Source organism: Chelmon rostratus, chromosome 11 (genome assembly GCF_017976325.1).
Source record: "Chelmon rostratus isolate fCheRos1 chromosome 11, fCheRos1.pri, whole genome shotgun sequence".
Classification (NCBI taxonomy): domain Eukaryota; kingdom Metazoa; phylum Chordata; class Actinopteri; order Chaetodontiformes; family Chaetodontidae; genus Chelmon; species Chelmon rostratus.
The window spans coordinates 4,206,386-4,229,360 of NC_055668.1; the positions used below are offsets into that span (position 1 = coordinate 4,206,386).

Sequence of the window (22,975 nt, forward strand, 5' to 3'; positions counted from 1 at the left end):
ATGTACCCACACATGCAGAGCTCGGTCTGAGGGGGATGCGCTCTTTAAAAAAATGACAAAACCACCCCATTAGATATATTTTTAATCTCCTTTGTATGAAGGTATCAGTTTACATCACTTAGATCCTGACATTTACTGTAAAATCAAGCTGCAATTTTCTGGCCTACGAGTTCCAGTCGGAGAGGAGCGCTTGTTTTGCCTGTGTATGTACAGCTTTGACGAGCGGGGACACTCGCTGGTTTATCACAATGTACACCGGTTCACTGTGGGATATACAATGGAGACATGTCAGGAAATGGTTCTGTGTATTTTAACACATTGCTCCCATCTGGCATGTTTGTCCAATAATGCAGCTGTCCATAAGGTGCTCACTGGGGTAGAAAACAAGGTCACCTTTGTCTGGTATCGCACTATAGATGGTTTCCACTCAAATTCTGACCAAAAACTGCATGCTTGCATCTAGTCAGTTAACCTGAAAGAGTACGGGCTTCAGTGATCTGTATATTACTGTATTATATGTAAAATGTAGATGTGGGCGGCTGGACCTTGGACAGTTATTTTAAAAGAAATGCAGAAGATGCGATAACTAGCCAAACAAATTGCTGTTGGGGAATAGTGGTCAGAAACTGCCGGGTGTTTTACGTCCATGACATCATGCATCCTTGAGTTGAACTGAGCAGCTTCATTGCCTGACGAAGCTCTTAAAGGACAGTTTGGGTTCAGCTGTCGTATTTTCATAGTCGCCATTATGATAAAAGTGTAACATGGCAACGCTGCGACAAAGACATCCGGCAGGGAATGAAGCACAAGGGTTCAGATGAGATCGCTTGTACACAAGTTTACCCACAAAATGAACTAAGGTGAAACGGAAAGTGAGCTCCCTGAAAGGTCAACGTAGCTCAACGTCAAACCAGGATGTCAGTTTGGAAAAGCCCCAGTGTGCTTCGAACGAAGTCTAACAGCATGTGTGCCCCATGTCCAATGGCAGAATTGGAGATGGGCTGCATTCAACAACTTTCACAACTTTGATCTGACAATCACGCCTTCTTTACGTCAAGCAGTTACAAAAGTAGGGCAGGGTCTCAACTTTTCCCTCGAGCTGTCTCGCTCATGTTCAAGCCAAGAATCCCTTCGAGGAGAGGTCGCTGATTTTTCCGTAGAGACTACAAAGCCACGCAAAAAACTCTTTGATAAAGCTGATGCGGTCAGAAACTGGCTGTGATGGCAGGCAATCCACCCTGCCTTTGAGTGTGGTACGTTCAGAACGGGTATAAACATCACTGCCTTTAGACCCGGTCAACAACACATCGAAACAACTGGTTCGTTTCAAGCATACTGAACCTTTAAGCTGTAACAGATGTTTATAACAGATAGTTTGTATTAATATTAGCTTTCACCTTTGTTTTTTCTTCAAAATAAGTTTGGCCGACATGAGGGTTTGTTTAAAATCTGCACGTCATGGTTTAAGTTTGACTGCTCATTTTGCTCTATCAGACGATCACAACTCTCACACTGAGGTGAGCACATCGTTAAATATTTAAGTCAATTAAGTTAAAGTTGAACATAAAGAACCAAAACATGTAAAACCTTAAAATGTAAACTCATAAACTAATAAACTCATATACTCATCATAAAATTCCCATTCCATCATAAAAGAAAAGGCTTTAACCCGTCTTATCCAGTAAGGATGGAACTCTCTCAAACATACAGAAATGCAACTGAGAGCGTGTCCCTCCCCGGTCCCCACGGGAGCTGAGACTCATGGGAAGACCAGGATAACAGCCAATCCCTGAAGAGAGTGAGGAAGTGACTCCTCACCAATCCCAGGGGTCACAAAGGTTACTACGGGGCTGCTGGGCCATCGCCATGGTACCCTGCTATCAGGGGACACCTGGCCAATCACGTTCAGTGATGTGAAGTGTAAACACCCTTACACTGCAGTACATCCATGTTGCCTTTTCAGAAGTGTGGGGTTCAGCGTGCACACGCAGATGGTTGGAGGGAGGCACAGGGGTGGAGCGGGGACTAAAACGTCCTATGCATGTAAAAAAGTAACTGCACTTTGCCGAAATCTGACCAGACCTGACTCGTCTGTTGTAGCGGTGCAAATGGCAAGTAAAACTGAAGAAAACAAGTTAACCCATTTCATCTCATGAATTCAATTTTATCACCACAATATTTGTTACATATCATTAGTAAATTATCTATCGTTAATATATATTATTATGAAAATTGTCACATTTCTATCATGTGTAAAATAAAGCACAAAAGTTTACAGTGTGCATTGCTGCATGGAGTAAATTCACAACCGTTAAACTCCAATTGCTAAACTCTATGCAACACTGGTGTGCAAAAATCCTGCATCATTAACATAAGAACTTTCAACGGTGAACCCGAAGACATGGTGTTGAATGAGTGTTGAATGACTAATAAACATGGAGTATTGCATGCTCAATAACTCAATGTCATTATCAACACATACTGTATTGTGAGAGAGTGATTTTATCATTTCAAAGCCTTGCATATAGTGATTAACTACAGCCAAAGGATTACGTGTTCCCCTACAGACTAAGAAAGTTTTACCAGTCACGGCCTTATTAAAAGTTTTAAAACCCAGAGAGATTAACTGAAAAGTACACAAGTTTAAAACAAGCCACTTTCTCTTACAGTGCGTTCAGATTACCAGCAGCTCATTCGACAGCTCACCAGAAGTCCGTTCTGTCTCTACTGAGCCGATCAACCTGACAAACGTTTGGCAGGAGCTGACCATCAGCAGCCAGGTTTCCCTGCCCACTTTATTTCCTACAGACGTTACAATAATTGTGTGAATAAACATTCTGCCTTCAAAAATACACATTGAACAGTTAATGTCTGCCATCCAGGGTTTCCCTGAGCTTTTTTTTACTTACTGAAATGAGTAGAGGAATGACCAGTGCTCTCCACTATGAGATGATCTATATCCTGACATTAAGAAATGTTCATTAGGTTGCACATTTCCAGCCAACTATGCAGACTCACCTGGTCAGTAGATGACCAGCCAGTGTTTCACCAACTATAACAAATCAAAAGGCTCTCAACCAAACACCACACTTGATGAAACATAATCTTTGTTTAATTTGAAAGTAGCCAATTCAAGCTAGCTAGCTAGCTAAAACGCTAAATAGCATTACTAATAAACAATCGCGAAAACAACAAGTCATTTTGTTTTTGAGTAATGTTAAAAGCTGCTACCATAGATTTAAACTATTTGTCAATTCTGCATTATAAATTTAAATTTCATTGTAGAACATTGGATGAGGATGTAATTTAGGCTAGCCTCTGCTGCAAACGCATGTATCGCTCAAAAGATACTGAGCTAAAATTACTGATAGCACAAAAGCTAATCAGTGAGAATAAAGTAAAAAGGCTAAATGTGCTTTATTACTTTCACCTCCTGGTTATACTGAATGTTTCAGTGTGACAGAGAGAATGAAAGATCCAGAATCGTTAGATGATATCACTTAAGCAACAAGGTAAGACCGTATCTATGCAAAAGGCAAGGGCAAAACTCAGGTATAGGCAATGAAGCTGGATAACACACCACCAACATAGCCTACAGGCTAAAAGAGTCATAGCGCAATGTCACAAATTTGTGTCAAGGAGTTCAACAGTTCTCCTGGTTTCGTGTGGTTTGCATTAACACTGCTGAATACTGACTGTGACGTCTGGTGAATAATGTGGGGAATACTGACCGGAGAGGCACAGACTGTATAATGTTAGAAATGGGGGCCATATTGTGGGATTCCTCAGAGAAGCAGATGTGCTCCAGCTGACTTACTCTGTAATCCCACTTCACTCTCTGATCCAACAACACACACACACACACACGCCAACACACACATACAGCGCACACAGATACAGCATAAACAAGCTTTATCCTTTGATCATTGTGTGGCAGAAAAAAAGACATTACTGGCTGCAGAAGTCACTGCACAGAAATGCATGGAAACTGGCATTTCAACGTGCAAATAAGCCAGCGGGGATGGAGATGCTCATATAACATCAAAGAGTAGGAGCGACAGAGTCTGTTTCAAGTAACGTTTGCAATTCAAGTCTGTGTTAACCACCACTGATCAAATAACCAGACTTTGCGCACACACACACACAGCGGTGAAGGAAAGATGATCGCTGAGCTGAGACATTATAAAGAATCACTCCTGACCAACCCATCAAGCATCCCATTCCCGCTAATTGGAGACGAGTTGGAAGGCTTTCTTTCTGCAAAAGCTCACCTCTGAATGTGCAAAGGGACAGAATCATTCCATTCCACAAACAAGACAAACTTACAAAATGTCAAAAACATGAATGGTAGAAAAATGGACAGAATGAACCTGTAACTTGTATAGCCATGATGGAAGCAGTAACACCATATTGGTTGATCACCGATAGCCGATATCATTGTCAAATCGCCCAATCCTAATGTATGCTGTATATGTTAGAGAGAGCTGAAATAAATGTTTTGACTTTCTTTCTGAGAAATTACAGCTTGTCTGTTTGGTATGTCAAATGCCACCTTGGTTGTTAAATCCTCAAGTACCCATGATTCTCAGGAGCCATTGCTGTGACGAGATCTGGAGTTCTGTCACATTCAGACTGCTGTGTCTTCACAACGGTAACAAACTACCACATATCAACCTCTGTAATCAGATGTTTCTTACTGCAAAGCTGCATGGAGCGTCTCAACTGGTACCTTTGACTTTTGATCAATCCTGTTTTAACTAATGATTCAACTGGTGCCCATCCAAATGCTGAAACAGCTTGTCCCCTCACACTGTCTGTGCAGAAAATGAATGCGTTTTTACTCTCACAACCTTGGATGGCCAACATAATCCCTCCTACCCCGCGACACTGTTGGCCATCACAGTTGCCTGATGCAAAGAAGGAAAAATTGGAGATGGATGGGGATAACTTAACTGTTAAGTACATTTTTGTGGGTGTGCCATAAAAACATTTAGCTAGCTTCAGCTTCTCTGACACTGAACCATCCATTGTACAGTCCGTTCTGCTGACAGCTGCTTAGGTCGCTGTAGCTCACTTATGGAGTGAAGCAAACACTGAGAATGACGAACAAAACCATTTAAAACAGTTCATCTTTCATGACGAGTACAACTTTAATGAACTTGCGCCACTGACCAGTTTTGAGGGACAGGAGAGCAGAAGTACAGAACAGAGGGAGGTTTTGCTGCCCATTAGCGTCTTCCTTTTTAGATAACGCCGCTCTTCCAGAGTATAAACTGCACCAAAATATACGCATGGTTTGCAGGCAGTTAAGAGACAGGAGCCAATGCTACAGATAGCTAGCTAGCACCCACCAACCTATTAGCCAGCTAGCATGGAGAGCATGCTAGCAAGCCCTCAACCAGCTAGCACGCGATTAGCTGTCTTGCCACAGTAGTTAGCCATCTGGCACTGATTTCACAAGGATGAACTTCACTGTGTTGCCTTCTGGTGGGGCTAGAGCTTCACTCCCATCTCCACATGTTCAATCTGGACTTTTCAATAAATTGCTGGTGAAAAAGGTCGACTGAATAGAAGGAATTAACATCCAGTATAAACTGTACCAGGACCAGAAAACAGCAGACTCAAGCGATCGACTGACAGTATACCATCAAGTTTGGCTTCACCATGGGCAAACAGAACTGGTTAACTATTTACTATGGTGCTCAGTATGTAGTAGTCATGCATTGTTCATCTGTTTTCCAAAATTTCACATACAGAAATTTGAAGTGGAGAAGAACTTGAACTGAAACATGTTACACACACACACACACACACACACGATGGAAGTCATTCCTCCAGACCAGCAGCTCGGCAGCAGAGCTGAGCAAACTGTGAGGCACCCAGAGCATCTGAATCCAGTCTAATCTACAGAGCAGGATGACAGCGTCAGCTAGTCTCTAATGGCTCAGCGGGATATAGACTGGACTCGTGACAATGAGTCCATCTTTATTGCGGAAGCTGTGCCGCTGCTGTCCGATACACGGCCGACAGGAACTGGATAAAAGTCACAATGAAGGTAAAGAAGTGTGCGGCTTAGGGAACATCTCCTAAATATAAATCAAAAAGTCTGAATGAGGCGCCCGTGCACAGCCTCTCCATTTAAAGTATTATACAAATTGCATAACAATGGCTCGAGTCACCAAAACATGAGTTGATATTTTATGTTGTTGACTCATCCAAGGTGTAAAACAGATTTCTAAACATGAATGTGAGACAGGAGGACAGACTGCCAGCTCTTTACTGGAGGTTGTTTTGGGCCACCGGGGTGAGAAGGAGTTAAAGTGATGCAAATGCAAACAATAAGACCTATTCTAAACTAATTTTAGGCCACTCTTCAATTCCATATGGACGAGTTGGTAACGAGTTGGTGGTTGAATAGCAACTGCCGCCACTCACCGGACGTCGTTTTGCTGCGGAGGTTTCTTCTGCCCAACCAGGTTCACCGTTCTTGCTTGGATAGGCTTCTCTTCTCTGAAACACATGAGGTTAGGACAATGCTGTGAGCACAGGTCTTTCTCTGGTTTCACTTAACTTACATATTTCCAAACTCCATTTTAATAACGAACAGCAGCTTGGAATCGAAGTCAGTAGATATTTTGGACGCACTTCAGCTGTCATTCTGCAAAACAGTGTAGTATTCTGAATGTTTCCTCTTGCATGTTCGTGAAATTACATCATGAGCATCAGTCCAGGCTGCAGTTAGCCCTAATTAATTAAGTTATGCTAAGCTTTCCTGTGAGTAACTGCTCGCTTTCAAATGTCAACATTTGTCCTTCTTATGCTCAGAAAAATCTTCATGTTTTAAAGCTGTTTTCTCTGATGGGTCTGATCACGTTCTCGCTCCTAATAAATTGTAGAGATCTGCTTTAAAAGCATAGAAGTTTGCATTTTTAGCTGACTCGGCACAGCTGTGTCACCTGAGCTGGAATGACGTTACTCTCGCTGGACCAAAGGGACCAAACCAAAAACGCAAATGCTGCAAACACAAAGTGAACTGGTTGGAAGACTTGAGATACCGGTGCTGGAGATACCTTTAGGCCTTAACCAACAATGACATGTTTTCGGCATGTACGCTGACACATTCGCAGTGTGATTCAAAACCAGCTCATCCATAAACATGAACAGTGGGCTCTGATCAGTCTGATCACAGAGGAAAACTCAAGAGAGAAATCCCCGCCAACGCCCACGCTGTCGAAAACAGAAGACATGTCTGTCTATCGTCAGTACTGTGGGAACCCCTCTCATCATGAGGCACTTTCTGCACATTAGGACTGGTGATATCACTTTGTTCCGCATGGATTCTAACCATCCTTTGCTGTACTGACGGTTCAAAATAAGCAGTGATTGAAGTAGATTTGACATCCTCGGGATACACCGGTAAAGAGCACTACCTGCTGAAGGAACTTATTAATGCTACTTTTTCACAGGTGATGCCATCCTGAAACAAATGTTTGGGTGTGGGCTACAACTGGAGTTTAATGTCTGAATGCGAGATTAAAGGACCATACCGGTGTTTTTTAGCCCCTTAACAGCAGTCAGGCAGGGTTTCCTATTTTGTTGACATTTCAGGCATCCACTGGTTTCCATTCACTCATGGTATGAAATTAATTAGCAAGTCCTCAAACATGCTTGACTTGCATAATGCATCATGCTGCATTATTTTTCGTCATGGTAATACAGTTAAAGTGCCGACTGATTTGAAAGGTCTGCAGTGTTACCTTATAATGATCATTTTACTTTGACAAAAACAAATGCCTTTGCTATGATCAGCTACACAATTCCAGCATCTTTCAAGACCTTGGTAATAGATTTTCATATTGTGTTAATATGTCTGAAATTGTAGGAAAACTGTGTTCAAATTTCTGCAATGTGGTTTACACAAGTTAGCTGTGGTGTAAAATCCATGTGATTTGCAGTTACTATGGATGAACCAATCCCGTCGGACGGATTTCTATCATCACCGATACTGACCGCATCAAACCGACTCGCACTGAAAAAAAAGAGCCAGTGTCATGATAAAAATTCTGCATTTCCATTATCAGTTAACATTGATTCACAACAGGCTCCTGATTCAATTTTTGGTGTTAGAGCAATCCCTGGCCTCATGTTACCTTCCATACAAATGATCCCTATCAGCACCACACAAGCATGTAATATTCTTCAGGGAAAAAGGCAGCACTGGTGTTGCATTCTTACTCTGTATTAGCAGATTCCCTGCGCTGAGGTATCAGAAACAGGATCAGGAGGGAAAAGTTGGATTGCTGCATCCTGAGTTGTTAACGGGATAAGACATGCAAAACCTTTGAGGTCAGTTTTTTTCTCTCTCTCTCTGACAGATTCCACTCATGGATATAAGAAAAACCTGACTGATTTTCTGAGATGGTTCACAGCTGTCAGAACACACAGTGGAGTTTCTGCACATGCATCAAGTTATCAGAACAATATTGCTATCATTGAATCCATATTATGCATCATATACAGATCAGCAAAGCAACAGTATTTAAAATAGAGACAGTACGGCACGCAACTACTTTACATTTTCATCCACCTGAGCTTTTACAACTTGATACATACATGTGTGTTTCCTGTGTATTCAATTGAGATCAATCTGAGGCAATTTCAGCACGTTTATTTCTGTTTTTTTCCGCCTTCAAGGTGAGGGCAGTGAAATATATCAGCTCTCTGTGAAATGAAAGTAAGTGATCGATTTGAGGGGGCTAAAACTGACATGTAGTGATTGCAGCGCAATGCAAGAGTTCCATCAGTTCAGCGCAGCAAAGAGGGCTATCCTACCTGCCAAACTGCCAATAGGTTTGATTACATGCGCTTGATTTTATCAATAAAATGCAGACACTTTGAGTGCGTGTGACTCACGTTCTGTGTATGAAAGCTGAAATCTTGTGTTTATAATACAGTGAGGGGATCCTAGTCATTGATCATTGACTCTTTGGTGTGTTACATTGCTGTAGGGAGGAGCTTTACTGTACTATTTTCCTGCACTTTACCTATCCGTTTATGTAACTGCAATTTAGGCTTTTCAACACTATACAGCACTATACAGCACTGTCTGTAAATGACATTCATTTTTATCATATACCAGTTAACCTGATGATAATTATTAACAGGATGTCATTGTTTACCCACAATGTATTTACCATTACATAATCATTGCTATAGCAACATACCTAAAGGCATGTATGCATACATCTATAGTGATTATATATGCTTTAATAGCAACAAGACTGATGGTAAGCATACCTTCAAATGCTCATAACAGTAGTGTATTCTCTGCCTCTCTGCATTACAACCCACACTACCCTACTGCTAGTACACTCACCATGCATGTATTAGTCAACCAGTGCAGCTTTTCAGTGCAGACCCAATCGTAAAGACACACACGCACACACACACACACCGCTTAGCTCTGGCAATCTCCATCCAAACAGTGATGAGAGGAAACAGTGCTGAAGCCAGTATAGTTTAAGACATGTATGTGCTGACGGCCTGCCTTATTTGCAGCCGCTACAGCATAACACGGTCCACGGCTTCTAATACATTACTGAAAATGATGCATAGCCACTTAGAGCCGGGGCTATATGCTGGACATTTCCTTCTTTAGATGCAATGAATCGATCTTCCGTTCCAGTGCTGGGCTATCAGTCCGCACAGAGGGCTTAAAATAGAACAGGGACGTAAAGCTTTAGGAGCGCCTCGCTTAGGTGGGTCGGTCTGTCTTTCTATCGGCCCATCTATGCATGCCTCTCCATGCAGACCATGCAGGAAACATAAGAAAGGCATCATTTCAACTTGATGCATTTTCTGGCAGGGGGTGAATGTGACTTCATTTCTGCACCGATCGCAGCGGCAAATAAATCTGGAGGAGACTTTCCTCGGCGCATGTATGGTGGTGGTATAGAGGAGGAGGAGGAGGAGGAGGTGGTGGATGCACACAGTAAATACAAGCCACTCCTGATTCAAAATGACATGACACAGGCACCTTTTCTGCCCCTGTTACAGGCCTACTGGTTCTACAACAGCCTGTGTGATGTCTGTTGCAAGAGCACTGGCCTACATACAGTGCATACGGCTGGGAAAGGCTCAACCGCACCCCAGAGCTGAGAACAGCAGCTGTTGAGATGGATGCTGCACAGATAAAAGCCAACAGGGAGGGTTTTACTTTTACTACTCTCAACGCCAGGCTTCAGTGACAGTTCTGCAATCCTGCTGCATCTCTACACGAAATATTCCAGGTTAAGTCCAGATGTTTGTCGCCTGACTCAGGCACTGGTGTGAATGACGGTGATGATATCAGGGAGACAAGTGCAGCTGAGAAATTACTTCTTATTTTCCATCCAAGTGGAGTGTGATGCTGCTGATGATGGGGCTTGGTGACACACCCCTTCATCCTCCCACCATCCTCCAGCAACTTCCACCTGACCCACCGCCACACTCGCTGCACCTCTGATACTGTAGGAGCAGTGAGAATCAGCAAACTGGACGTAAACCCCTGCATGTTTCCTCCTGCACACAGCTGTAGCCTGTAAGGGCCTGTGAGTGAGTGAGCTGTGTGTGGCGGGACCTGCAGGATGTAGCTACACACACACACACACACACGCATGCATGGTCAGATACAGTGGAGTGATGCTGAAACATTTCATCCATAAGAGAGAGCGGAGGTGGATGGACTTCTTCAGAACGGAAATAGCCCAGGCCCAGTCTCTCTCACACGCATACACACGCACACTCACACACACGCACTCACACACACAAACATACACAATCTTTCTGTTCTCTCTCGCTCTCCCTCTCTCTTACTTTAACATGGCCTCCTCCTTCGCCTCTTCCTCCCGTTGCCGAGCCAGCACAGCCATGATGATCTTCCTCTCATCCTCCGTCAGATGGCTCAGGTCCGGCTCCGGGATGGCCGGGGCGACGGGTGGGCGCGGGCCGCCCCGAGGGCCCACCGAGGCGAACATCTTCCCCACCACCACCACCTTCCCTCCCTCCTCCTCCTCCTCCTCTTCCTCCTCCTCCTCCTCCTCGCCTCGGTCGGGATCACGGATAGAAAACCCGCTGGCGGAGCCCACGGATCACGACATGGCCCACGGACAAAGCGGCGGTTGGAGCGACTGATGCGGAGTTCCCATGGCGGTGGCGGGGGGCACCCAGGGCGGCGGGGGCGGCGGCAGCAGTGTCGGTGCTAGCTCCGGTAGTGGTAGCAGCGCTGACAGTGGTGGTGGTGGTGGTAGCGCTTTGGTTCCCGGTTGCCGTTTTCAGCCTCTTCTTCTCCCTCTTGCTGCTCCGCTGTCTTCTCCCCCCACCCCCCTCCCACCGCCCGCCCGCCCGCCTCTGCCCTCCACCACCTCCGTTTCACGGGGAGCCCATATCTCCGGCGGTCGGTCGGGACGATGGCACACGGGAGGGGGATCTCGCTTCCTTCCTTCGGGCCAGGCGGAGAGGGGGGTCCGCTGAAGGTGGCTCAGGTCTCGGCTCGGTCCGGTGGGCCGGCTGTGGCTGCGGGGCGAGGCGGCGACTTCTTGTTTTCCAGCGCCGCCGCTGATGCTGATGCTGCTGTCAGGGAGACGGAACCGTCAATGGGACCGCAGCCCCTCAAGCGCGCTCACTTCACTTGCGGCGGGAGCGCGCAGCCCTCATTTGAGAATGGGGGGCTCCACTCACCGTTAACATGCGCGCTCACGCCAGCCTATAGCACACATGTGGAAAAAAGGGTTCCTCCACGGTGCATTGTGGATTCTGTAGGACCATAATAAGTCATTGACGTTTGGAATCACTTGTATATTAATGTTTTGATTTTAGCCCTTAAAAAGGTGGCTTTATATGCATGAAAAGGTAAAAAAAAAAAAACAGCCAAATGAATGGGTAAATTAATGGATAATAATATATCTTATAAAGATGTTTTCATGAATCATTTCTATGGACGTTTAAAGAGCTAAAAAGAGATAAAATGCCCATTAATAATCATTATGTCTTAGGGGGTTTTAATGGGCCTTTAAGTGGTGTTTTTTTAAGATAGAGATACAGTGCTCAATTTTCACCTAATTGAAAAATGGAGGTCCTTTTAAGTCACAAATGAAAGGATGACGATCAGATGAGATAAGATAAGATGACTTTATTAATCTCCAGCTGGGGAAATTTGGGTATAACAACAGCAGGTAATGGTAAAAATAGCAACAGATATATGGAATACAAAATGCAATTTAAAAACTGCCCATATATATGTACATTTATACAAATGGCTATATAAAAAAAATATATAAGAAGATTTGCAGTAAAAATATGCTACCAAAAATACACTGGAATTTTACAAATTGCACAACGGTGAATAAGGTGACTACAGCTTTCATGATATTGCACAATAATAATGTTATTTTCCTCCATACAATCTCCATAAACCATTGAGATTATCAATTAAAAGACCTTAATATCCTACAGTCAAGTTATCCTCTAATTACCCCATAACTGCTTTTAATTCAAATATATTTACATGATCCAAGTTCACCTGTGTTGATTAAAAGTAATCAAATTAGGTCTGATAAGTAAAACAAGCTAAGTCAAAAATAGTCTTCAGTCTTTCATTTACCCCAAATATTATCCAAGTGTGTGAAGGAGCAATGGAGCGAAATTAGAACAAAAGCTTGAACAACATTTTTGCCATTGAAAAAAAAGTAAATACAGTATGTGGTGTAAAAGAATATAAAGTGATAAGACAAAGAAAAATGAATGAAAAGGCTTCAAACTCAGACCATAAAAAGGAAATGTACCATTAGGTATGGTGCATTAAGTGGATCAAAATAAAATGATGTTAGTTATACTGTATATCAGAAATAATGAGTGCAGGTCTAAAGAACCATGTTCTCGTATTGTATGAAACCCTTCACAGTAAGAGTGTTTGCACTTTCCTCCTCCTCCTCTCTCCCACCAATCATTGCGTGTTCGAATGACGCGCATCCCCCTTTCTTCTCCTTCCTCCCACCCTCCCTCTCTCTCTCTCTCCCTCCACTCCTTCCTTCTGTCCTTCCTCCTTATCCATCCTTCCAGCAGTTCCAAGCTTCCACCACAAGCACACACACACACGTACACACACACACACGCACAACTTCCTCGTGCTGAAAAACAATCAGAAGGGAGCCTGAGGTTTACCACAAAGCCATGCACATAGGTTGACATTTACAGGATGTCAGTGTACAACTTTTTAATTATTGGCTGTGTGGTATATAGATGGGTTCTTTCCTAAATGTTGCTATTCAGATACATGAGAATTTGCCGTAGCTGGGAAGTGCAAATCACACAAACTGTATCAGACAAAATAATTCATAGTGTCACATTAACCTAATTTACAAAGAAATGTACCTTTTTGCACTATTTTTAGCCTGAACTACCTTAGATTCATTGCATACCATCATTAGGTGAGGAATTGGCAACTTCTTATACAACTAACAAGACCCTGTCCCAAAATTATGCCACAGTTTTCTAGGACTCTCACACAGTCCAGGTCAGACAGCTTCACTGTAAATTTGTGGTTCAAAATCAGCTCCTAAGTCTTGATTTGTATTTGAGCACCACGGTCAGCTCACTGTGCATCATGGCTACTATAATGTAGTGAGAGGTAAAGCTGTACTGAGAGAAGCAGTAACTGCTTGGAGACACAAGACAACCCTGGCTGAACGTGAACCCCTCATTGTCATCGTCACATAACATGCCAAAGCAACAAACAGTTTCCTGAACAATACTGCAGCAACAGCTGCAGTTGCTGCAGCTACGGCATGCAGCAACACAAACTTGTTCAAAGGGGCGTCCTGTTTTGGCCAGCAATGTCCAGGAAGAGAGCCAAATAATTTGCATGCCTCACTACAACTGTCTTATTTCAATATATAACTTTCTTTTAGATATCTCACTTTTTTATACGGCACAGATCGGCTCCCTCACCCTTCTGCAAAACCGGCAATTGTGAAAAAGATGGAAATATCCACAACAGCTGCTAAAACAACAGACAGACAGACAAAACCACATGGCCAGTGTAGTGGTTGCACAGAGTATCATGCCAGTTGCTAATAATTTGTTCAGATGTAACAAGGCCTTCTCAAGGGTTGTTTGACGGCTGATAAATGAGGTGGCTGCACAGTATCCTATGAACTGTATCAGGTCGGCTTTTTAAAATCTGTAGGTACACTATAAAGGTATTGGTTACGTTTCCATGATTCCTTCTCCATTTCCTAGGGGCATTGTTTTCCAAAATAAAATACAGTTAAGGTTATTCATATTATTATGCAATTCAGCAAAACGCTGTACAGTATATCATTTGCATAAAAAAAACTAAGTACAGCATTCCTCAGCAGAGGCCACGGTGCTAAAATAAAAATTAGGATATAAGGAGAAACTATAAATAGAAAAAACATTAAAAGTAAATAGAAGATAGACTAAAAGTTTTATGTAGTCGACCGAATGTTATTAAGAACAATATTTTATTTTGAAAGTGTGATTGTCATATCCCGGAAGTTGCAGTGCTTTTTCGTAACTTTAAGACTCAGTGCTGTCCATAACACAGCCAAGATAAAGCTGACTGCATATCGGTTAACCTCAAGGTGAGTCCGCTGAGGGCTTTATAAAGCGTAAACTGATTAATTTTTGAGTTTTACATATAGGACTGGGTCGGTTTAATCCAGTCTGCTGTTTAGCGTGCCGACCCACCATAACGGTTATGTTTAAATCTGCCCCCATCAAAATAATTTCTCTTTCCGGTTAGATTTGTGTTTCCTCGCTAACCTGTCGTGCTTGTTGACTGCTGTCTATGCTGTTGTGGCTATAGCATGAGTGTGATATGTCATGACATGACATGAGCTCTCTCTAATGTGTCTCGTCAATTCGGCGTACACACAGCTCACCAAGGGGCTCTCGTCGAATGTATTTTCAAATATATCCCGTTAGCTGCTTTAGCCACCTCAGGACACCTGACGCTAGCTTAACATAACGATATGCTAATTATGTTTCAGCGCATGGTCTCGTGCGCGAGACTACTGAAAGGTTGACTTCTCTGAAGTGTTTACTACTTGACTGACTGGGTTATTTATGTGCATGTTACAATCAATTTACATTCAGTATTACTAGAAGAAGCGAGACAAAACAAGAGAGGGTTTATTACCTCTAGAGTTTTCAATTATTCATCACAAAATAAATTAATGTGTCAGTAGCTAATGTGAGGCAAGTTCATTTACAGAGCACATTCAAAGTACTTTAAATAATGCAGTAAAACAAGGGAAATACTGAATAAAATGTTGTAATGCAAATTGAAATGCTGGAAACAATTTTAAAAGAAATGAATAAGTTAAAAGATAATCAAATACTTGATAGGTAAGGCTGTAAGTGCCAGGTTGTATTTATGTCAAGTATCTATGTACAAGTATTTAAGGTTCAGTCAGAGACAGTTGTCAATCATGATTTTTGATAGTGAGATGTGCTGTCTGATTGGTTAAATGCATGCGGCATGTGGGACTGATTGAGGATGTGTTATCTGGATTTGTCTGGATTTGTTCTCTCATCTCTTTTACATGCACACTTCCTCCTACGCACATGCCTACAAGGAACTGAAAGTGTGCATGAGCTTTTACAGTTATAGATAGATATACTTTATTTATCCCAAGCTGGGAAATTGCAGAATGGTTATGGTTTCATATGTTAAAAGACATGCAGAGGATTTGTGTGTGTGTGTGTGTGTGTGTGTGTGTGTGTGTGTGTGTGTGTGGAGTACACTGCTCAAAAAAAATAAAGTTAACACTAAAAAAAAAACACATCCTAGATCTGAGTGAATGAAATATTCTCATTAAATATTTTGTTCTTTACATAGTTGAATGTGCTGACAACAAAATCACAAAAAAATTATCAATGGAAATCAAATTTATTAATCCATGGAGGTCTGGATTTGGAGTCACACTCAAAATTAAAGTGGAAACACACTACAGGCTGATTCAACTTTGATGTAATGTCCGTAAACAAGTCAAAATGAGGCTCAGTAGTGTGTGTGGCCTCCACGCACCTGTATGACCTCCCTACAATGTCTGGGCATGCTCCTGATGAGGTGGCGGATGGTCTCCTGAGGGATCTCCTCCCAGACCTGACTAAAGCATCCGCCAACTCCTGGACAGTCTGTGGTGCAACGTGGCGTTGGTGGATGGAGCGAGACATGATGTCCCAGATGTGCTCAATTGGATTCAGGTCTGGGGAACGGGCGGGCCAGTCCACAGCATCAATGCCTTCGTCTTGCAGGAACTGCTGACACACTCCAGCCACATGAGGTCTAGCATTGTCTTGCATTAGGAGGAACCGAGGGCCAACTGCACCAGCGTATCTCCACGGAGTCTCCAGACTCTGTCAAGTCTGTCACATGTGCTCAGTGTGAACCTGCTTTCACCTGTGAAGAGCACAGGGCGCCAGTGGCGAATTTGCCAATCTTGGTGTTCTCTGGCAAATGCCAAACGTCCTGCACGGTGTTGGGCTGTAAGCACAACCCCCACCTGTGGACGTCGGGCCCTCATACCACCCTCATGGAGTCTGTTTCTGACCGTTTGAGCAGACACATGCACATTTGTGGCATGCAGGAGGTCATTTTGCAGGGCTCTGGCAGTGCTCCTCCTGTTCCTCCTTGCACAAAGGCAGAGGTAGCAGTCCTGCTGCTGGGTTGTTGCCGTCCTACGGCCTCTTCCACGTCTCCTGATGTACTGGCCTGTCTCCTGGTAGCACCTTTATGCTCTGGACACTACACTGACAGACACAGCAAACCTTCTTGCCACAGCTCGCATTGATGGGCCATCCTGGATGAGCTGCACTACCTGAGCCACTTGTGTGGGTTGTAGACTCTGTCTCATGCTACCACTAGAGTGAAAGCACCGCCGGCATTCAAAAGTGACCAAAACATCAGTCAGAAAGCATAGGAACCAAGAAGTGGTCTGTGGTCACCACCTGCAGAACCACTGCTTTATTGGGGGTATCTTGCTAATCGGCTATAATTTCCACCTGTTGTCTATTCCATTTGCACAACAGGATGTGAAATTGATTGTCAATCAGTGTTGCTTCCTGTGTGAACAGTTTGATTTCACAGAAGTGTGACTGACTTGGAGTTATATTGTGTTGTTTAAGTGTTCCCTTTATTTTTTTGAGCAGTGTATATCAGATGTAGGAATGCAGGACTTTAAACTCACATCCTGTTAGAACTGTCCTTTATGTTACACGTACCACCTTTAAAACAAGTGTGTACATCCTGTGTCACATCTCGTCTCTCCATATTTTCCTCTCAGGTGATCGACATGTTGCCAGTGGTGGTGGTCCATGGAGGGGCAGGTCACATCCCAAAGGAGCGGTCAGAAAGGTCCATTTCAGGGGTGTGCTCAGCAGCCCAAGCAGGGTATGTTGTCCTCCAGGGAGGGGGCAGCAGCATGGACGCTGTAGTAAAGGCTGTGACCCATCTGGAAAATGACCCCTCCTTCAATGCCGGTAATGTAAAAACACTCACACTACTTTATGTAATGAACCATATACAGCATAATATCACTTTTCTTACGCACATGCATAATGTGTTTGTACGCATCTGTCTTACTGTTTTACTATCTAGTGTCTTATATACTGTATGTCCGTAATTTATGCTAACACATTTCTCTCCATATTTTGTGTCTACTGTATTTTTCTTCTTTTACTTGTCTTAGACTCAGTAGGTTGCTGTAATACTTTTATTTTCCACATTTCACAAAGATGTCCTTGGTTTGGAGTTTGTGCATTATTAACTAGAAGGACACTTGGAGAGCACAGACCTCCATCAAGGCCTATTGTTCACTCTTCAATGGTATGCAAATCTGCAAGAACAACCACTATACACAGTATGTCTAGATATATATCCCAAACTGTAAGAATTATGTCAAAATACGGTTGTTCCTAGCTGAAGCCACATCATCTCAGCTGTGCATTTATGATTTCATATACTTAACATACATTCATGAAAAACAAAGATTGCGTTTCTATAGCCACACCTAAGTTTGAGAAGAAAGCCTTGTTACTATTGTGGTGATGTTACAATTGTACTGGTCCTCCGAGGAAACCACGAGTGATTGATTACTGCTTTCTGTGTGAACTTTGTGCAACTACATGTGTAGGCTGCCCCAGAGGATTAATGGTACCTGGAATGTTACTGGAATGTAATCTCATATTTCAGGGTGTGGTTCAGTGCTGAACCAGAAAGGAGAGGTGGAGATGGATGCCCTTGTGATGGATGGGAAAACACTGGGCAGTGGTGCCGTGTCTGCTGTACACAACATTGCCAACCCTATCCAGCTAGCAAGACTGGTTATGGACAAGGTATGCACATTTAAATACAGGATGGTCAAGGCATAAATGTGTATGTATACACAAAAAACAAATACACACCAGTTGTGCATCCGCACGTGTTTATAACTATACACTGACAGCACACTCTGTATTGTGCAAACATTAGGACGTTCACAAACTTTTCATTTAACTCCTACATTTCGAATAAACTGAAAGCATGATGCCAAAACAACACTAAACATTCAGATATAGTAGCAACACAGATCCACTGTATATCTAGTTTCTGTCTAAACTCTGCTAATGCTAACAGATTTTTTGCAGCTTGCAGTGCAAACAAGGAACTGTGTCATAAGCACCAAAATAACAAACAATATATCTTGACAATTCAAAGTAGGAACCATTGTTATGACTGCAATCTAGTTTAAAAAGTTGAATTAAAACACACTGGGTGCTCTGCCAGTAGAAATAGGTTTTGAAATAGTTTATAGAGGTGAACTTTGATTTCTATTTCAGACGAATCATCTGTGCCTGACAGCAGAGGGGGCCAGTCAGTTCGCCCGGTCCATGGGTGTTCCTGAGGTGCCCCAAGAGTCCCTCATCACTGAGTACTCCCGCATGCGCTGGAAAAAGAACCTGGCACCTGATGCCAACCCTGTGGAGTGCCAAATGTGAGAGATATTATCATATTATTATTAACATTTGTTCCAAATAAGCTATGATCCATTAGAAATGAAACGCTGTGCTGCTTTCTGTAAGCAGCTTTCTATGGAATTCTGTTTCCTAAAGGGGACATCCTCAATCTTTCCAGCATGATTGTGAGGAGACTGTAGCACAGCAGTCAATCCTTTAACCGTCCCATCAAATCAGCTGACCCATCACTAAACAGATTCTGACTGATGACACTAACTAAAGATTTATTTAAAAAATGGGGATTTTATGGAGCATACTGAGCACAAAAGTCATCAATGGGGAGTTGGATTATGCAGCAGGAGTAGTTTGGGAAGCATCTATGGATGTTTGGACAGGTTTTTTTGTTGTTTTTTTTTGCTGTGTCTTTGGGTCATCATTGGAATTCATTCTAACTGCTGAGAGTTCCAGCTGACTACAGCTGCTCTCTCCACAATAGAGCAAGCTGCATACTTTTCAGAGCTTATAAGCAGCTGATAAGGAGCTGATACTCAGAGATATTTCTTTGTTGGGATGTTCCTGAACCCCTGAATGTATAACTTGGCTACTAACTTAGTAATTACACTGGTAGTGGTTATACCTTCAGTGTTCTTTAGAATAAAATCAACTAACTCAAACATGACTCTGCTGTTCCTCTGTGTTTTGCTGTGTAGGGGGAAGATGGGCACGGTCGGAGCGGTGGCAGTCGATAGCGAGGGCAACGTAGCCTGTGCGACGTCCACTGGAGGGATCCTGAACAAGATGGAGGGACGAGTGGGTGACACACCTTGCATAGGTCGGTCCTCACACATGTAGCTTGGAGTCATAAGCCTTTTTGAAGATGAACATTTTATGAGAGACAGATTGATATCTTATCATCTTGATAAAAACATCAGGAAAGCTTTCGAAGAATGACTTATTGTTCTCTGTCCTCACCAGTCTGGTCAACCTTTGACCATTAGAAGTTAGACATGTGGTCAGTTAGTAAACAAAGCCTGCTTAGTTAATAGTTGACAGTGCTGACACATGCAACTTTGATTTTCATGTGAAACATCTTGTGAATGTTGTCAAAAGGGCTTCTAATTGACAACCAGTGTATATTCACCCATTCGTATTCATTATGTCAGAGCCACAGCCAGGGTTGTGCAAGTTCATACTCCAGAGGAGCAGCTCAAAATTCAGTTCACACAGATGAAAATGAACTACTTCACTTTCATTTCTTGATTGTTTTATTATGAGCTGCAAAAGGCTGCAGACCTCTCACAGTGTGTTTCGAACAAGTCTGTCTATGTGTCTGCATGGCCTCAGCACTGACAGGCGGATACTGGCAGGATGGGTGCCATCTTTTTAATCACTTCTCAAAAATTAGCCTTTTATTAATTCTATGACACAAATTTATTTCGTATTATCTTTGCATTGTTTGAATTGCTGGATTCTATTAGACTCAGTCCTGAAATGTTTAAATCCTGGTTCAACCATGTAAAGCACTTTTGTAACTTTGTTTTGAAATGTGCTGTGGAAGTGTATCTTATGATTTATTATACTAATAACCTAATGATGCATGAGTAATAAGCCTGAGCCCAAAGTGTCATTTGGGAAGTATACATTGATATGACAAGGGCTGAATCATCTCAGAGCTGTTTTCTACTGAGCATCAGTAAACAGCAGCAAGTGGATTTTGGCCACTCCTGTCTAATCTGTCACTATCAGTAAATGAGTGATTAGACTGTCATGAGTCAGTGGCCAAGCCGCAGCCTCACTCTCTGAGACAGACGTATGTCTGGAACGACAAAGGCTATCTGGTAAAAGTGAAAGTGGAAATATAAAAAGTTGCCACTTGAAAAAATGAAATCAGTTATCATTTTGATGAAAGGTGCAAACTCACAGAACATTGAAACAAAACCAGATTTTCTTTCTTGTATTGTCACTGTCTTTTTAATAGCATGTAATCATATGATCCCTATGATCTTTTGTGTGTGTCAGGGTGTGGAGGTTATGCTGACAACAAGACAGGAGCAGTGTCAACTACAGGCCACGGAGAAGCCATCATGAAGGTTATTCTAGCCAGACTCATCCTGTTCCACATGGAGCAAGGTAACACACAGACACACACACAGTATTTCTGCCGGGAATGGAAATAATTCTCACATGTAATGTACAGTATGCATGGTGGAGTAGTTCATTTACTGTTGGACTAAATTTCTTCCCTGTTCTCAGGTCAGTCGGCAGAGGCAGCCAGTGATTTAGCTCTGGCCTACATGAAGTCCAGAGTGGATGGGCTGGGTGGGGTGGTGACAGTGGACCCTCAGGGCCACTGGGCCGCTCGCTTCTCCAGCCTGCAGATGGCCTGGGCTGCGGTCCAGAAAGATACCCTGCACTATGGCTTGTACAGCGGGGAACACTTCACCCAGAGCATCGATGACCCACGCTGACAGAAAATACTCATATGGGCAATTTTGCACTACTTTGAAAAAATACACTGAAGTCAAGAAAATTAATACAACTTAAAACAAATAGAAATGATAATACAGTTTAAGGTGTTCTGCTGGACAACCACTTTAGGAGGAGAGGAGAATCTTTGTATCTTAAGATGATTTGTAACACGCTGCAATTTCAATTCTCCAATTTTGCACTAACTTCAAAAAAATGTAAGTGAATAGAAATTGACTATGCATGAGCTTTTTTTACACAGCAAGTATTTTTAAATCAAATGAAATATTTTTCTGAGTGTGATTTTCTAATGACCTTTTGACAGAAATATGTCTTCTGAGCAGTTCAGGCCACACTGTAGATGACAAATCAACAATCATCTGATCATATCTCAATCCCGTGTAATGTTAGTCGTTATCTTATCGAGAATATGGATTTGAAGCTCTGTATTGTCACAGACAGTCCATGCGGTTGTGGTCTTGTGATGTTGGCACGTCTACAGAGATGGAACCAGAGCCAGTATTTGTGAAGTGCTGTGGATCAGATGAGGATTGTCAAAGCTGAAGCTCTGTGTTACTTAAACACTGATTCTTGACAATAAATGCCTTTGATACCTGACCACTGTGAGTTTCAAGCTTCATGTACACAGGAGCTGTGTGTGTGTGGAGGTGTACCGATGTATTTAGTTCTGACTGTATGTTACCATTTTGGATCCACCAGGTGGCGCCATTTCAATACAAATTAACTGACATGCTCCACACACACAAGCGTCATGACTTGTCAGATTAATCTTAGTTGTGCAGTATTATAAATGAAGTCTTGGGACTGAAAAGGAGAGAGTCAATTGCCATTTCTATATCTTCCTTCAGCTAGATCCACAGTATGTCTATATTGTTGAGAGATTTAAGGTTGCTTTGACAGAGAAAGTGTGGAACTCCAGTAGCAGGAAGTTTGGACTGTCTCATCACCTAAAGACTCAATCCTCTGCAAGGATGATGCCTGCTGTATCCACATTATGGCCATATTCCAATGATGAGAGGCCGACGAGAAGAGAGGCAGCAGTGGAAAAGCTCTCAGTAAAAAAACATGCACATATGCATTCATATACATCTTTTATGTGACTATCACAATGTCTAACAAATCTCAGCAAGTGGTGGAAGCTAGAAGAGAAGTTATCATCTGACTAAGTCAGAGTAAAAAAAATCCATGTAAAGTTGATGCATAAAAATGCGCTTTGAGTCACAGTTCTGTGTGTTAAGTGCAAACCAGTACACAGCTGGTGGAGACGCCTGTGAGACTGCAAGCTGAAACTCTGTTTCCTCTTTTAACTCTTTGTTTCCTCTTTTCATCTTCGCACTGCCATCTATGGTTAGACGTAAATTGTATGCATTAGTTGGGTTGGGGTCAGGGTGAGGGTGGTTTGGGTGTGAACACAAGAGAATGACAGCTGAAGTGTCTACTGAGTGAGTCTGAACTTATCACAGAGTATCTGCTCAGTGTTTTATTATCA

General features: G+C 42.7%; 2 protein-coding genes across 2 annotated transcripts in view; one reads left to right on the top strand and one right to left on the bottom strand.

Moving 5' to 3' along the window:
- The window catches only part of LOC121613649 (regulating synaptic membrane exocytosis protein 1-like), an 84,394-nt gene extending 73,379 nt beyond the window's left edge, over window positions 1–11,015 (bottom strand). Inside the window, exons 1-2 of the mRNA XM_041947181.1 lie at window positions 10,855–11,015; window positions 6,436–6,510 (exon numbers count right to left, since the gene is read on the bottom strand). Of these exons, the coding sequence (XP_041803115.1) occupies window positions 6,436–6,510; window positions 10,855–11,015 (236 nt within the window). The remainder of the gene's footprint in view (window positions 1–6,435; window positions 6,511–10,854) is intronic.
- A 3,540-nt stretch (window positions 11,016–14,555) lies between these two features.
- Window positions 14,556–22,077, top strand: asrgl1 (asparaginase and isoaspartyl peptidase 1). Its single transcript, XM_041947786.1, has 7 exons — window positions 14,556–14,642; window positions 17,349–17,544; window positions 18,257–18,399; window positions 18,883–19,037; window positions 19,710–19,831; window positions 21,019–21,129; window positions 21,253–22,077. The coding sequence occupies exons 2-7, from the start codon at window positions 17,358–17,360 to the stop codon at window positions 21,465–21,467; spliced, it is 933 nt and encodes a 310-aa protein (XP_041803720.1). The 5' UTR covers window positions 14,556–14,642; window positions 17,349–17,357; the 3' UTR covers window positions 21,468–22,077.
- The last annotated feature ends 898 nt before the right edge of the window (window positions 22,078–22,975 follow it).

Excerpts from the sequence above, each read along its gene's own strand:
- asrgl1 (XM_041947786.1), top strand. The coding sequence starts at position 17,358 with ATGTTGCCAGTGGTGGTGGTCCATGGAGGGGCAGGTCACATCCCAAAG. Across the intron at positions 17,545-18,256 it reads TGACCCCTCCTTCAATGCCG|GGTGTGGTTCAGTGCTGAAC; the intron begins GTAATGTAAAAA and ends CTCATATTTCAG. Across the intron at positions 21,130-21,252 it reads CCTGTTCCACATGGAGCAAG|GTCAGTCGGCAGAGGCAGCC; the intron begins GTAACACACAGA and ends CCCTGTTCTCAG.